Source organism: Dryas octopetala, chromosome 5, assembly GCF_963921425.1.
Source record: "Dryas octopetala chromosome 5, drDryOcto1.1, whole genome shotgun sequence".
NCBI classification, from domain to species: domain Eukaryota; kingdom Viridiplantae; phylum Streptophyta; class Magnoliopsida; order Rosales; family Rosaceae; genus Dryas; species Dryas octopetala.
Window position 1 is genome coordinate 4390725 of NC_141370.1, and position 15571 is coordinate 4406295.

At 35.3% G+C, this 15571-nt stretch overlaps 2 protein-coding genes across 3 annotated transcripts; one reads left to right on the forward strand and one right to left on the reverse strand.

Moving 5' to 3' along the window:
- Positions 1-1224: 1224 nt before the first annotated feature.
- Positions 1225-6692, forward strand: LOC147283658 (amino-acid permease BAT1 homolog). The gene is made up of 7 exons (XM_086243172.1): positions 1225-1496; positions 1655-1837; positions 2557-2676; positions 2758-2949; positions 3815-4120; positions 4791-4973; positions 6013-6692. The coding sequence occupies exons 1-7, from the start codon at positions 1395-1397 to the stop codon at positions 6502-6504; spliced, it is 1578 nt and encodes a 525-aa protein (XP_086099298.1). The 5' UTR covers positions 1225-1394; the 3' UTR covers positions 6505-6692.
- A 55-nt stretch (positions 6693-6747) lies between these two features.
- PAD4 (alpha/beta-Hydrolases superfamily protein) lies at positions 6748-14756 on the reverse strand. 2 transcript variants are annotated; one of them, XM_086243171.1, is made up of 5 exons: positions 14587-14713; positions 14435-14462; positions 13882-14338; positions 7778-8503; positions 6748-7679 (listed from the first exon to the last, which is right to left on the reverse strand). In XM_086243171.1, exons 3-5 carry the CDS (start codon positions 14320-14322, stop codon positions 6870-6872), a joined length of 1977 nt encoding a protein of 658 aa, XP_086099297.1. In that variant the 5' UTR covers positions 14323-14338; positions 14435-14462; positions 14587-14713; the 3' UTR covers positions 6748-6869. The 2 variants fall into 2 exon arrangements, with proteins under 2 accessions (XP_086099297.1, XP_086099296.1); XM_086243170.1 differs by lacking the exon at positions 14435-14462 and having other exon boundaries at positions 14587-14756.
- Positions 14757-15571: the final 815 nt, after the last annotated feature.

Here is a 15571-nt window from a genome sequence, read left to right on the forward strand (position 1 = left end):
CCAGCCCGGTCCATACGTATGTGCCGAGCTCAACCTGGCCCACTTATTAACGGATCGGGCCTACTTTAAATGGGCCAGGCCCGTGCCAAATTCGGGCTGGCCCGGCCCATTATACACCTCTATCTAAGCGTTGAATTCGGTGACATGGAAGCAAAGTAGCAAACCATGCAATGCAATTGAATAAAAATGTTTAATAGCCATTGCGTGTACAACTTTTTAGTTTTTTCTACGTAGAAAATTCCGAAGTCTACTCTGTAAAGAAATATATTATAAAGTAGTACATGGATGTTGGATCCCCATTTTACTTAAATATTTCTCAGTCTTACTTGGAAAAGTATCTAATATTCTCCATACACTCCATTGAACCTTTCTCCTTGTTTGTTTTTATTTGGATAAAGAAAAACTTCAGAATTAGGAAAGTAAATGTTGGGCAGGGATCTTGTTCAGATGTAGTCAACTAATTTCTTCTAGTACCACTCCATTTAAACAGTATGCCACAAACAAACCCGGCCAAATGCTGATGTACCTTAGGTCCTTAACTAGCTTAAGTGGTACAAGATATGTAAAGGAGAGAGAGAGGGGGGGGGGGGGGAGAGAGAGAGAGAGAGAGAGAGAGAAATGTGAAAGCCAAAGTGGGAAAGGGGGAGCATGAGAAATTTAAAATTTTTGGGCAGGTATATGTCTTGTTCAGATGTAGTCAACTAATTTCTTTTCTTCTAGTACCACTCTATTTAAAAAGTATGCCACAAACAAATCCAGAATGCTGATGTACCTTGTTGAAGAGTGAGTCTACAACCACTTACCTATACTTAATTTGCCACTATCTAGCTAGTGGGATTGCAGGTAGATGTTGGTGAAATTCTACTTTGTAATTTCTTTATAAACCTTAAAGAAGAGAGAATAACATCATCAGAAAACATTTCCCCAAAATGTGAAATTCAACATACCTTAACTAGCTCAAGTTGTACAAGATATGTAAAGGAGAGAGAGAGAGAGAGAGAGAGAGAGAGAGAGAGAGAGAGAGAGAGAGAGAGAGAGAGAGAATATAAAATTTGGCCGTTATTGTCCATGTTGACTTGGAGGGGATTAACGACAATTCAAACATGGCAACATTTTGAGTTTGACTTTGACCTGCAACACCGCCTAAAGTCTTGGAAAAACCTTTAAGCAAAGGATATTCAATTTCAATACAAGATTTATCCTGCTTGATTGAGTCTCTCTCTCTCTCTCTCTCTCTCTCTCTCTCTCTATCCAGATTTTTAATTAATAGTTCAAAGAAGATCCAGAAATATATATATACCCATAAAGAGGAAGAAAAGAAAAACCCAGTTGCATATAAGCTGCTAATTGTTTTCTCTTGAGCTTTATTCAGCAAGTGAAATCTTGATTCAATAATGGTACACAACCAAGTAGATGCATCACAAATCCAAGAGATGGATTCAGGGGAAAAACGCCTCAATGAGCTTGGTTACAAGCAAGAACTCAGAAGAGAGATGGTAATTAATTTCATGTCCTAGACATATATATATATATATATGTATATATGTTTTATTGTTCTTCCATGATTACATGTATGTTGTTAATTCTATGTTATGTATTGTTTATATCAATTAGCTTGAGCTTGGCTGAATATTGGATGCTTAATTTGTTTCAGACTTTGTTCAAAACTCTTGCAATATCATTCTCAACCATGACACTTTTCACTGGAATCACTCCCTTGTATGGTTCGAGCCTTTCATATGGAGGTCCTGCAAGCCTTGTTTGGGGATGGGTGGTAGTATCGTTTTTCACCTGGTTTGTAGGAATTGCCATGTCAGAGATCTGCTCCTCTTTCCCAGTAAGCCCCTTTTCACCTTTCCTTATAGAAATATTTCAATATTGGTTTACGTATCCTACTTTTACTCTCAATACTATGTACCATGGAGGTTTCTTTCATCTAATAATGTGCTTGAAATTTTAACAGTTGTTCATTTTCCAATAAGCATATTTACTCTTCCAAAATGACTGATTAGTATTATTAAGAAACTTGGTGATTAGATGGGCTTGAATAAAAACTGAAACCTGAAATTTACTTTGCAACAAATTAGATATGGGAGAACTGTCTGCCAAAATGGGGCCTCGATCATAAGCTATGAACTGTCTGCAACTCATTATAAATATTAATTTTCTATTTTTTGGCCTGTAAATTATGCTTTTCTTTTTAAATGCCAGAGAATAACTAATCCAAATGGGAGAACAAAGTTGACATGTCATAAATGACTAAAAGACAAGTTAACTCTAATTGACAAGTAGTTGATATGATTGAAACATGGTTCGAAAACTGAAATGACTAAAAGAACTTATTTGGTGCTTGAATGAAAAGAGAAAAAGATAATTCTGTTTTTGTTTTGGAAGTATGCGTTCTGCGAAACTAAGAGTATATTATGACTAGTTGTAGAAGTGGAAAACATGCCCTGCCACAAGATAAATAAAATGTTTGAGTGTGCTCTTTTAGAAACATAACCACAGACTCCTTTCATTTCTGAAAAGTTTCATTATTTCCTCTTTGTCAAACAGACTACAGGCTCTCTTTACTTCTGGGCTGCCCATTTAGCTGGCCCCAAATGGGGTCCATTGGCATCATGGTGCTGTGCTTGGCTTGAGACCATAGGGCTCATTGCTGGCATAGGTACTCAGGTAATAATTTATTAATATAAACCAAGAAATTGTGAAATATATGTTGAGTTTTGAGCTAAAAACTTTTTCTTGGTATTGAAGGCATATGCAGGATCTCAAACACTGCAAAGTATCATTTTATTATGCACCGGGACAAACAAAGATGGGGGGTATTTAGCACCAAAATGGCTATTCTTATGCATGTACGTCGGCCTCACAATTATATGGGCATTTCTCAACACATTTGCATTAGAAGTAATTGCCTTTATCGACATAATATCAATATGGTGGCAGGTACAATCAAATTTTGGGTTTCTGCATTGTTTTTTGTGGTATATGATAATTCTGTTTAGTGTGAATAAGTGATTAGTTTATACTGTGATTGATACTATCTTGATATCAGAAGGTGCTAATTCTACCTTAATGTTTAAGATTCTATGGAAGGTTTACATTTCCCATTGTGTGTTGCTTTGGACTAATCAAGAAAGTTCATACTTACTATGTGGATGCATGATGCATATGATATATGAATAAACTCTGTTTTCCAACAAAGGCTTGTAGATATGTTCCTATGATTTATTAATTCAAGAAAAGTGTAGTGTGTCCAAAATAGGAAAAAAATAAATTTGAAGTTTGAGTTAATGGACAAGCACTATATATTATATATATATGTATGTATATGTACATACATACGTACACACACTTACACACACACATATAAGTTCAGTGTTTAAGTAATTAGTAGCATTCATTTACAAGAGATAAACTACAATTGTCTTAATTGCTATCTAGAACCTGAACACTTCCCTTAGGAAGGTATCTCTAAAATGTGTTCATTTACCTTCAGTATCATATTATGCAACATACATGGCTGTAATTAGTAGTTAATCATCAACTACTTGAAGGCCTGTTTAAATGGCAGCCAGACAATGATCCCCTCCCCTCTGTTCTCTTAATTTGGTTTTATAGATGGAGAACAAAAAGTTGCACTTAACACTAAACCTATATTAAATTTTCCAACCTGCCTTCCATGTATATTTGCAGTATACCTAATTTACACTACTTGTTCTTTCAGTTTTGCTTCTAATGGACTAAAAGCAACAAGTTGATTATAATATTTTCTGATATAAAATATTGGTTGCAATTTTTCTGTTGGTAGCTTGTCGGAGGGCTGGTTATTATTATAATGCTTCCACTGGTAGCACTGACTACACAGTCTGCATCATATGTGTTCACAAATTTCGAAGTGGCCCCTGAGGTAACTGGGATATCAAGCAAGCCTTATGCAGTGATTCTATCCTTTCTTGTGAGTCAGTATTCATTATATGGATATGATGCTGCAGCACATCTAACGGAAGAAACCAAAGGTGCAGACAAGAATGGTCCTATTGCTATTCTAGCTAGCATTGGAATTATTTCAGTTTTTGGGTGGGCATACATCTTGGCCCTTACTTTCAGCATTCAGGTATGATGTGAAAGCTAGTTTTAGTCTTATTTTAGCATTGGAATCATTTCAGTGTTTGATCTGTCTTTTGTCAAAATTTATTTTTCGCATGCATAGTAAGAGTCTCATATTCCCTATTTTTCCATGAAGACAGCAGAAACTAGTAGAATTTCAAATTTTTCATGAACAATTTGAACTCCAAGCAGTAAAATATGTTAATGTGTTTGCCAACTTCATTATTTTATTTTTGTTTGGTAATCTTTCCCTTAATCTTCATGGAATCCTTTTTTCTTTATTTTTTGGGTCTAGCAATCATCATGGAATTATTGAAGCATAAAGTAATTTCTGTAAAGGTGCTATTTTTGATACTTTTAAGATGGGAAATGGCTTCTTTGAGAAATCAATCTTAATGAGGGATTCCATGCAAATTGTGTTTAAAACATTCTTGCTTCAATTTAATTATCTTTTCACTATCAAATTTGTTCTTCAATGGGGTATTATTAAACCAGTTCAGTTCAGGACCAGACGTCAGTAGTGCGGGACTTAAAAAGAAAATAAAAAACAAAACATGCATTTTCGTTCAAAGATCAAGGGATGAAGTTCGAATGCTGCAACATCAGCATGAAGACTCATCCGCTCTTGAACAAATTTCATCATTGAACTAATACTTTGTTGGCAACTTTTCAATTAGGATTTTAACTACCTATATGATCCAACCAACGAGACTGCTGGAACATTCGTGCCAGCTCAAATACTCTATGATGCATTTTATGGGAGGTATCATAGTTCCACTGGAGCAATCATTTTACTATTCATCATTTGGGGTTCATTCTTCTTCGGTGGGCTTTCGATTACTACAAGTGCTGCCAGAGTGGTAAGTAGCCTTTTTCTTTTCCCTCCTAAAACAACATTAATGGTTTTGCTTGCTGAGCACATCAGCATGATCTCAGATTTCCATAAGTGTTCTGTTTGGCACTGCCAATAACATAAGTTGTACATAGGTGATTCATTTATCTCTAATATGCTTTTTTGTGAGATGTTACATATACATGGGTTAACATAGCATTACGTATATCATAATCCTTCATTTGCTGATCATTTGCTTGCAAAATTTTTGGCGTGGTCTCGTCATAGCTCGAATTTGAATGGTTGAGGCAACAGAAAAAGATAAAAAAAAAAAAAAACTCTTGATAAATTGTATCTGTTATAATCAGTATGAATGCATTAACTTTTCAAAATATCCAACTACTCAAGTGTTAAGCTACAAAGACTGAACCTGTGCTTCTAAATTTTCAGTTAAAAAGTGAATCTAAATTGTGAGATTATGTTATTGCAATGAGTTTAATTGCTTGTACCAAATTACTCTTATTATAGCTTGTAAATTGTAATAAACAGCTTCTAGCTTTAACCTTTCTCAAAAATTGATTATATCCAGTTCTAACTACATATTAGAAGCATTTTTTTTATGATGAAATTCTTAGATCATCTACCAAGTGTAAGCTACTAGTTGGTGAATCATATCATTTGAGGACATCCGATGAGATCTGTAGAATAATGCTACTCCAGTTTTTGGAGAGCATGCATTTCCAGTTATGATCCTATGATTGGAATCACATATCAAACTTATTTTTGTGTTTAATTGATTCTTATCTATTTAGTTACATATTCATTGGTGAATTGTTCTAATAATTCAAAATGCATATTGTGTGCGCTGTCAGTTTGTTACAGTGAAAGTATTTTGCTTTACTTTCATCCTATGTCTGACATCAATAAGTTTCCAAAATTTGGGATGGCTGTTGCTCTTAGGGATATAGCTTTACTTCCATTATGCAGTTATACTCAAATATACAATAATCTCTTAAATTATTTTTCTGTTTCTATAGTGGCATTGAACTTCACTGTGGCCTTTTCAGGTATATGCTCTGTCAAGAGATCAAGGGATTCCGTTTTCATCCGTATGGCGAAAGGTGCATCCTAAACACAAAGTTCCTTCCAATGCAGTGTGGCTGTGTGCAGCCATCAGCATTCTCCTTGGACTTCCAATCTTGAAAGTCAATGTAGTCTTCACTGCCATAACTTCGATATGTACAATTGGCTGGGTAGGAGGTTATGCAGTTCCAATCTTTGCAAGAATGGTAATGGCTGAGAAGAACTTCAAAGCTGGGCCATTTTATTTGGGCAGAGCAAGTAGGCCAATTTGCTTGGTTGCCTTCCTGTGGATTTGTTATACCTGTTCAGTCTTTCTCCTCCCCACTTACTACCCAATTTCTTGGGGTACATTCAATTATGCACCTGTTGCTTTGAGTGTGGGTTTGGGTCTAATAATGCTTTGGTGGGTGTTGGATGCAAGGAAATGGTTCAAAGGACCTGTTAGAAACATTGAAACTGATAACGGAAAGGTATAACAAACATTCACGAATTTAAATTTCTTGTACAAGTAGGTTTAAAGCTTCCAATTCATGAATTTCCTAGCATTGTATTATCTCTTTGGTATATGTATATTGCATTTCAAATCTACGAGTACTCAACAACCCTCCATTTGTTGACAAGACATGTAAATATGTTACTTGAGAGAAGGAAAGCAGATCATTCACTCTAAGTTTGTGGCTTAGTGCCTATATCTGTTGTCGGATGGATAAACATATGCATGCTTGAAGTGTCGGTGCCATATCGAAGACTAAATTGACAATAAAAGTCTTAAGTACAAATTAAGTTAAAGCAGCAATCTTTAAACACATATATATGCATTGCATAGGCTTCCAGATGTTAACTATGGAACTAATTCTCCATCTCTAAGACTTGGAAGCCGAGGATGGATTTGCTGCACCTGCGATTTCAATACTCTCAACTCTTCCACCCACAAAGTGTAGCTGGAATTCTTTGCTAGAACGTCTTTGGAGACCTCCTGACTCTCAACCAATCTGGTTGCATACCTTTCAAAGCTATGGATATTATCCCACAGCAAAGGTAGCTTCCTTACATCACTCTCCCTTCTAACATTAGTTAGCAACTCTCTAGCTTCCTCCAACCTTGCCCAAAAGCACGAATCCTGAGTCAAACTCGCAAATTTGCTTCTCTTATTATGCTGTTCTTCCTGGCTAACCTTTCTCTCTCTCCACCACCTATCAAAAATCAAAAACCTCCTCTCTCTTCCATGCTTCAAGTAATGACCCTTGGAATGGTGCATACCAGATCTATAGTATTCTGCAATGTCCAATGGCTCTACCAGGAGTTTGTAAAAGTGGGAAGCATTTACCCACTTTGCTCGCCTGTGGAAATCATGAGGCAGACGATTATTCTCCAACATGTCGATTACATCATTCCAAAATGCAGCAAGCTTGAGCCGGTTCATGTTGACTCTGTGGTCCCTTTTTGAGCCCCTTAACTTGAAGGAGTCGTAGTACCCCAGTTGCTCATCACACTCATCGCAGGTCACTTTGTACCACTCTATTTGTGCTCTATAGGGTGTGATCTTGGAAAGCTGAACGGCTAGATTAGCAGAATTCAGGCTTGGTGTACGTCCTAATCGCGCGCCCCTAGCTATCTTTAGGCACTCTTTTGCAGGTGTGGCAGCTAATTCCTGAAATTTAGTCAACAAGAAATAAATCAATGAAAAAAGTTCATTCACAAGGAAATGTTGAATAGACTGGAGAATGATAGTGAAAGCTAATTAAGTACATGGCCACTTATTCCTGAGGCCTGCAATGCTAGAGCAACCCCTGCTTCATAGCTTGACTCAGGAAAGTACTCCCCTTGCATGAAGCTTCTGTTCAAAAACTGTGAAGAAACAATCCCAACATAATCTCCATACTTGAGATGATCCTCAATGCAGCAAGTGGGGTTACCTGTGATGAACATCAAATACATCATCTTGATAACAGATGCTGCATTCTCCACACAGATAGCTCCCTCTTGTGAGCAAAACAAGTAGTTCCCAAATGGCCAATACAAACTACTTGCTGTCTCTTCTCCTGCCTGTGCTGACACTTTCAGATGAGCTGATATGAAGCTAAAGAATTCAGCTCTCTCTTCGTTGCCAAGTTGAACAGGAAGCTTAATTCCCAAGTCATGTGGATCAGAAGCCATAGACAAATGCCAATATTGCAGTAAGAAATGCAGTTGAGCAGTGCAGGATGCTAATGGAGCAAAGAGGAGTCTTGGCATGATGTCATACTTGGAGACCACATGGCAAAAATTGCCACCCCATCTTTCGCGGAGGATTGCTCGGGAAAGAGACTCATTGCCAAGCAATGGTGAACCAAAGGTAATGCAAAGGACTGAGAGGGTAGAAGAGATGGATTGGAGGTAGGAAAGGAGCCAAAGAGCACAGAGTGAGGCAGTTGTTCCTCCAATAGAATGGCCTGTGATAACAATGGACTTGCTTTTCTCTGTTAACGCCGACATCTGCACCAGCCACCACCATAGATTTCATTAAGGAATCAGTGAGAAGCAATGTTTCTACAATTTCTTTTGAGTCTAGATGATCAATGGCACATGCTTTATTAATTGCTAGCCTACTAATCAAAGTTACAGTTAAAAAAACTTAAAACAAAAGTGAACAATTGAATGCATATATTTAGCTTTCTTTGTTCCTTGATGGGTAACTGTTCGTGCATGTTGAACTGTTTTTCCCTCTAAACTTTGTTCAAATTGACAACTCTTCATCTTCCTTTACATTCATTGACTGTAATTAAGGTGAGACAGACTTTGCACAATTATCTTTTAAAACTTTAAACATATCTGTAATGGGCCGAATGGTAGGAATAACAGCCCAGCTCATTGAATGGGCCTGCTAGAACAAGTTAATGGGCCTGTTTGATACACAATTACTTATTTCTTAACAGCTCAAGTTTTCAGTCTTTCGAGTTAGCGGTTATTATTTCACTCTTGCATGAACGACTAGGAGGGCATGAAATTATGTTTTTCTTCAATAATATGAGGCCATGAGGGAATTTGCTACAATCCGGACATTTGAAATAATGCTATACCCTATACTTACTATATTTTTATACTATATTTTTATATCATCTCACGTGTTATTATTTTATTAAACAAATTTTTTTTTTTTAGTGTCCAATGTATAAATGTCATATAAATTAATATATAAAGTGATATAAAAATATGAGATATCTAACACTTATATAACCGCATTTTTCATCATTTCACGATTAAAAAATAGTTGCAAACTTGCTGCAGTAGGCCAAACAAGAAAGAAAAGGAGAGAGAATTGGCAATTTGTTGATGAAAGATATGGCAGTGGGAAAGCAATCTGGTGACTTGTCTAGTCAACACGGCTCTCTATGAGAATCGAGAAAAGGTCCAAATTCTTTTGTTCTCGTACGGAGATAGCGATGTGCAAATAATGCAACAGCCAGGAAAGCCAGTTTGAGTTGGAAGCTTAGCTCCAAGTCTCCAACTACAATTCAAACATATATCCCGAAAGAGAAATATCAAAGGGCTCTAATATATTTGCATTATACATAACAAAGTTAGGTTACTAATTTTATATACCAAAGTTATTTTTCATTATATAATCTGTCAGTGCAAATGTAACTAGCAAGCATGCATACTTGTTAGAAATAAGTTAATAATATCTAAAAAGATAAAAAAAAAAAAAAAAAGATAAATCAATGCCATTTTAATTAAATGCAAATTATATATGCAAATCAATGCCATTCTAAGGACACGTTTTTATCTTTTATATTAGAGACAGTAGAGATACAAAATACAAGAGGGTGATGAGAGAGGCGAAAAAAAAGGCAATATAAACATAAAAAAATAATTTTTTATTAAACTATTATATATTTTAGTTTTAGTTTTAATTTTATAAATTACTTCAATTATTTCCTTTCATATTTTTTTCTTTTTTTATTTATCCCACTTATGTTTTTTGGTCTCTACTTTTTATCTACTTATAGACTTATGGTTGAAAAAAAAAAGGCATTTGATGATGAAATAGAAAAGAAAGTTCTGGATGAAAGAGAGATTTTGATACATATCCAGTCTCATTCTCACTCTGTCTGGTATTTTGCATGCAGACTGAATATTTTAATGGCATTCAGACAGAATATTCTGTGTCTGGTTTTAATTTTTTTTTTTTTTTGCCATGTGTCTGGTTTTAATTTCAAGCTTTAGGAATTGAACAACTGTCTACAATAAAGTAGTACTTTACAAATAATGTTCTTGAATTCCTGTCACACTTTCACACTCTTAATTACCTCCTTTTCACATGCTTTATAGTTTATACCCCCACACCTTTTTTCAAAAGTTATAGATTAGAACTCTACTTTTATTTTAATTAAAAAGAACTTTACTTTTATTAAAGCACCTTAATCATTAGTTACTAAAAAAGTTGTATATTTATATGGGACCATCTTGTCAATAGCATTACTAGTCAAATTTTGGCCTTTTTAAAAAAAAAAAAAATTTGGCATGTAGCTAGAGGTTGGGTTTATATTACTATTATATAAACAAATTTTGGCCTTTTAAAAAAAAAATTTTGGCATGCACTTTCACAACTGTCAATAGACAATTTATTGTGGGTAAAAGAATGTGCCACTTAGCAGGAGAAAATTCGGTTAATTTTTTATGAAAATTTTATTTTTTGTCAATAAATATGAAACATGGTATAAAGAAAAGAAACCTCATTTTCAATAAGGATGCAATCATGCAAGTCAAAGTCATGAGAATAATGATATCTAAAGTCTAATTTATAGGATATTTAAGCAAATGGACAAGTATGCACTTCGTTGCCTATGAGTGTCTCATTTGGGAAATATTCTACAAGGGGCGGTCGTATTGTTTTATGAGAACTCCCCCACAAAAGAAGTACATTGATAGATTATTATTATTATTTAAGTAAATTACTTTAAAGTTTATTTTACAGCTCTTAATGATAAATAAATTTACTTAAAAAGTTGAAATGATGAATACATCCACATTATGTTTTGTTCTGTGTTTTCTGTGCCGAGCGCTCGGTGAGTTTTTTTCTTTTTTTTAAAGGGCAAATTGCCACTGTCTGACATTGTTACTGTCACATAGTGTGTTTTTGTAATTTAAATAGTTACTTTTGCACAATAACAATAATTATCATTGTTTGACAATGGCAATGTATGAGCGCATAATGGCAATTTGCCAAGCGCTTGGTGAGTTGTACCGAGTGCTCGGTGAAGGTGCCGAACTCTCGGCTCATTAAAGTAGACTGGCCTATTACCGTATTTTTGCAGGTAGATCGACCGATTAGGATATTTTTCGTGTTGGACTTAAAAAAAAAAAAAAAAAAAAAAAAAAAAAAAAAAAAAAAAAAAAAAAACCCAATTTTTTTATCATGCTACAAGCCTACAACTGTTATTATTATTTTTTTTGTATATGGACAGTGAAGAAAAAATGTTGTTGTTAGTAATTTTATAATTTTCTTATTAATGAGTGAGGTTAGAGGAAGTTTCGCATAAATAAATTTTTTGAATTTCACACACGTGATGTTCGCGTGAAAGTCTAATCTGATAACATATTTTAAGGTTTATATTAAAAATTAAAGAAAAAAAAAACTATATCATAAACTGGGCTGGTCAAGGTGCACTTATTGGTTCTTTTTTTTGTTTTTTAGAGGCACTTATTGGTTAAGGTATTTCATCGTATCTTCGTCTTAATTTATTCTTATTAATTTCTTTTTTCAATCAACTTTTACTCAATTATTTGGTCAAAGACTCAAAAGTGTTTGCCGGTAGTCAAATTTAAGTTATTTAACTAAAGATAAATTTATTATCACATAATTAAATAAATAGATTTATAAAACGTGACCTAGTTACCTTGACTAGTACTTGTCCTTTTTGTTCTTTTTTGGCCAAGGACTAGTACTTGTCCTTTATATTTTATAGCATGGTGTGTTTTTATGAAAGATTCTGTGCTGTGAATTGTTTCTACGATGGTATCCGGTGGTACTAAAATCAATGGCTTAATGATCAAAAGTGAACACCTATTTACTCTCAAAAAAGGCCTCTATATATACCAATCATTCAAGGATCTTCAGGTTCAGAATTTGATACGATTGATGACATCGATCTATATCTCTAGTGATTTAAGAATATTTATTTCTACATCTGAAGTTTTAAATTTGAATTTTCTTTAATTATTTTACTATCGTTTGATTAAAAAAAATTATGTAATATATATATATATATATGTTTGTACTCATAGATGACATGCTCGCCCAACCATTAATCAAAGCCTTATTAGATGTGGTTAAAACTAGGGGTGGGTCGGTGTCGGTAACCGAACCGGCAGTCACATACCGTCGACCGACCGACAAGGGTCGAAATGGGCAAAACGCCAACCGCTGCCGCCACCGACTCTGTCGGTGAACCGACTGTCGGTGAAACCGCAAGTGACGGTCGGATCGGTTCAAAATGGATCCAAACCGACCAGCTTTCTGTTTGGGTGTGGCTGTGCGATGGTTGCAGGACTTGCAGGTTGAAGAAGAAGAAGAAGCTGCAGCGGCATTTGAGGTTGTCCATCGCGGCGACGGCATCTGAGGTCGTCCATCGCAGCGGCGAGGTTGCAGTAGTCGAAGAAGAAAGGTCGTCCATCTCGGCGGCGAGGTTGCAGGTTGAAGAAGAAGAAGAAGTTGCTGCGCGCCAGAAACTAGGAGAGGAAAAAAAAGAGAAACCAGGAGAGGAGAAGAAGAAGAAGAAGCTGCTTGCTGCCAGAAACCAAGAGAGAAGAAGAAGATGAAGAAGGTGAAGAAGGGTCGGTTGGTGCGGTTTACCGACGGTGTGGGGGTTTAGAAGCCGCCTCCGCCTCCGCCCCCTATCGGATCGTTTAGAAAACCGCAACCATGCGTCGGCTCTCGTCGGAGCGGTTGCTGGGCGGATCGGTCGCGTCGATTTTCGGGTGCGGTTCGGTTATAGCGGTATTCCGACCCACCCCTAGTTAAAACTTATGTTCTTTTTACATATTAATTTGGTTATTAACATATATATGCAACAATCAGGCTCCTTCTATTCTATTGAGGTATATCTCAACTTATTTATGTTGAGATATGACATTGTTGGAGCCCACACGCGTCGTTTTGTGTCGATTCAAACCGTTCATTTTTTACATTTTCATTGATAGATCATCCTTACAAAAAATTAGTCAAATCGAAAATCATTTGCATATCTAACTTTGATAAAACAAATGGACAGTTTCATCGAAAATATTTGGTTCGTCCATTTATTTGATCAAAATTAGATAGGCAAATAATTTTTGATTTGCCTAATTTTTTGCAAGGATGATCTATTAATGAATATGTAAAAAATGAACGGTTCGGATTGACACAAAACGACTTGTATGAGTCCTAATAGGATATATCTAGACATAAATAAGTTGAGGTGTACCTCAATTTATTGAAGAGCCTGATGCAATAATAGTGTCATATAATATTATATATATATGAGGCCACCAATCACCATACAAGGATTATTCATACAACTACTTATTAGGCTCAACTCAAACCAAAGTAAAATAAGTGGCCAAAAAAAAAAAAACCAAAGTAAAATAGACCCATTATCTCTGGTGTAATATGGCATCATTCTCATCGATCTATATATATTGGAGGTGGTTTCAGGAGGTTCAACTCTCATGGGTCATGAATTAATAAACGTTTGATATGTGGTTTTCTTATAAATATTGTATGCATATGCAATTTTAATTTTGTTTAAATAATAAATTAAAAAGGAACAAATTAAGTATCAAAAAAAAAATAATAATAATAATAATAATAAGAAATGAAAAATAAATCTAACCTGGTATTGGAAATTTGGGGAGGTATGCAGAGATAGGAAGAGGTTGAGCAGCCCTTCATGCACCATCACTGAAGGCTCGTCTTCCTCTTCTCCAGTACTTCCAGCATCATTATGATTATATTGATTATGATTATGATTATGATTATGATTATAATTATGATTATTATGCATTAATGGAGAGAAAAGCCCATTGCCAGCAGTATCCAAGGGCACCAAGTTTCTGCAATGATCAGTTGCTGCTGCTGCTGCTGCTGATGATGATGATGATGAGTCTTCTCCTTTAGACGACGTCGTGAATTGGACGCCGGAGAAAGCAAAATATCCGACGTCTCCGATTTGCTCCGACACAAAACTGGAGGGAGCAGCGGTGGCGTTGGCTACGCTGCATACCCTCCATGACTCCCTCAGCAAAGGGGTTGACGCCAACAAACTCGCCACCATCTCACTGCTCTCAAACCTGCACGTACAGTACATACTAATTATTAATAAGTACTCATATATTCATTATTACAAAATACAAAATTAACTAATATTTAACAAATTAACACCACACCCTTAATTAACTTTCTTTCTCCTGAGTCCTGGCAAAAAAAAAAAAATATGAACTTTCTTTCTTTCTTTGTTCTTTGTTCTTTTTTTTTTTTCTCGAGAAAATTTTTCTTGGTCAAATTCATAGCTGGAAAAAGGATTAATTGAGTAACTTACGGTGAAGCTTCGGCATCCATAGCGAGATGATCTTTCTTTTTCTTCTTCTTCTTCTTTCTTCTTTCTTCTCTGCGGTCTTTGCTTATTAGAGGCTAAAGTTTGAAAGGAATATCTCGTGTCTTTGAAAATGGTACTCGAGGGTTGAAATAGAAAAGGTTGTTGGCTTATTAATTAGTGGGTTCTTTTTTTTATTTTTTTGGGGTGCAATTTATGCTTTTATAATTGATATTGGAACATCATTTGCCATTTTATTTTGTGGGGGTTGGTTTGGAAAATGGAATAGTGGAGAACCATTAAATTAAGGGATTAATGTCATTTTGCTCTCCAGACTATTACACATGTATCAGTTTGCTCCTCAGACTTCTAATTTGGAAAATTAAGGACCCTGACTTTTTCAATTTTGCCAATTAAGGTTATTCCGTCAATTTATACATTTTTCATCTAAAATGTCGAGATGATCAAGCAAAATTTAGCAAGAAATAAAAGAGGAAAAATGATGCATGAAGAAAAAATGATAAGATCTAATTGGAAGGGACCATTTTGCCCTCAAAGATTTAGATAAAAAATGTGTAAATTGACAAAAGAACCTCAATTGGCAAAATTGAAAAAGTCAGAGTCCTTAATTTTCTAAATTAGAAGTCTGGGGAACAAACTGATACAAGTGTAATAGTCTGGGGAGCAAAATGGTATTAATCCCTTAAATTAATTAAGGTCTTCCAATGAACTATTGTTGTGACTAAAGATATTTTTTTCGCACTTTGTTAAATAAGAATATTTCAAGTCCATATATCCTCTCTCAAACAAAAATGGTAATAATATATTACAGTCCACTACAACTACTAAGTGGGATTTTGATTTAAAAAAAAAAAAAAAAAGAAGCTAGGTTAAGTGGGGGGTCTATTTTATTCATGCATTGACCAACTTTGACTTTCAAAACCGTGTGTAGTACGGGGGAGGGGATTAAAATTGTATGGTTGGGTTTCAA

Coding starts and splice junctions, on each gene's coding strand:
- LOC147283658 (XM_086243172.1), top strand. CDS start 1,395: ATGGTACACAACCAAGTAGATGCATCACAAATCCAAGAGATGGATTCA. Junction 1,497..1,654: donor AAGAACTCAGAAGAGAGATG/GTAATTAATTTC, acceptor AATTTGTTTCAG/ACTTTGTTCAAAACTCTTGC. Junction 4,121..4,790: donor CCCTTACTTTCAGCATTCAG/GTATGATGTGAA, acceptor CTTTTCAATTAG/GATTTTAACTACCTATATGA.
- PAD4 (XM_086243170.1), bottom strand. CDS start 14,606: ATGGATGCCGAAGCTTCACC. Junction 8,504..13,881: donor CCCCAAATTTCCAATACCAG/GTTAGATTTATT, acceptor TGGCTGGTGCAG/ATGTCGGCGTTAACAGAGAA. Junction 7,680..7,777: donor CCTCAGGAATAAGTGGCCAT/GTACTTAATTAG, acceptor ACTAAATTTCAG/GAATTAGCTGCCACACCTGC.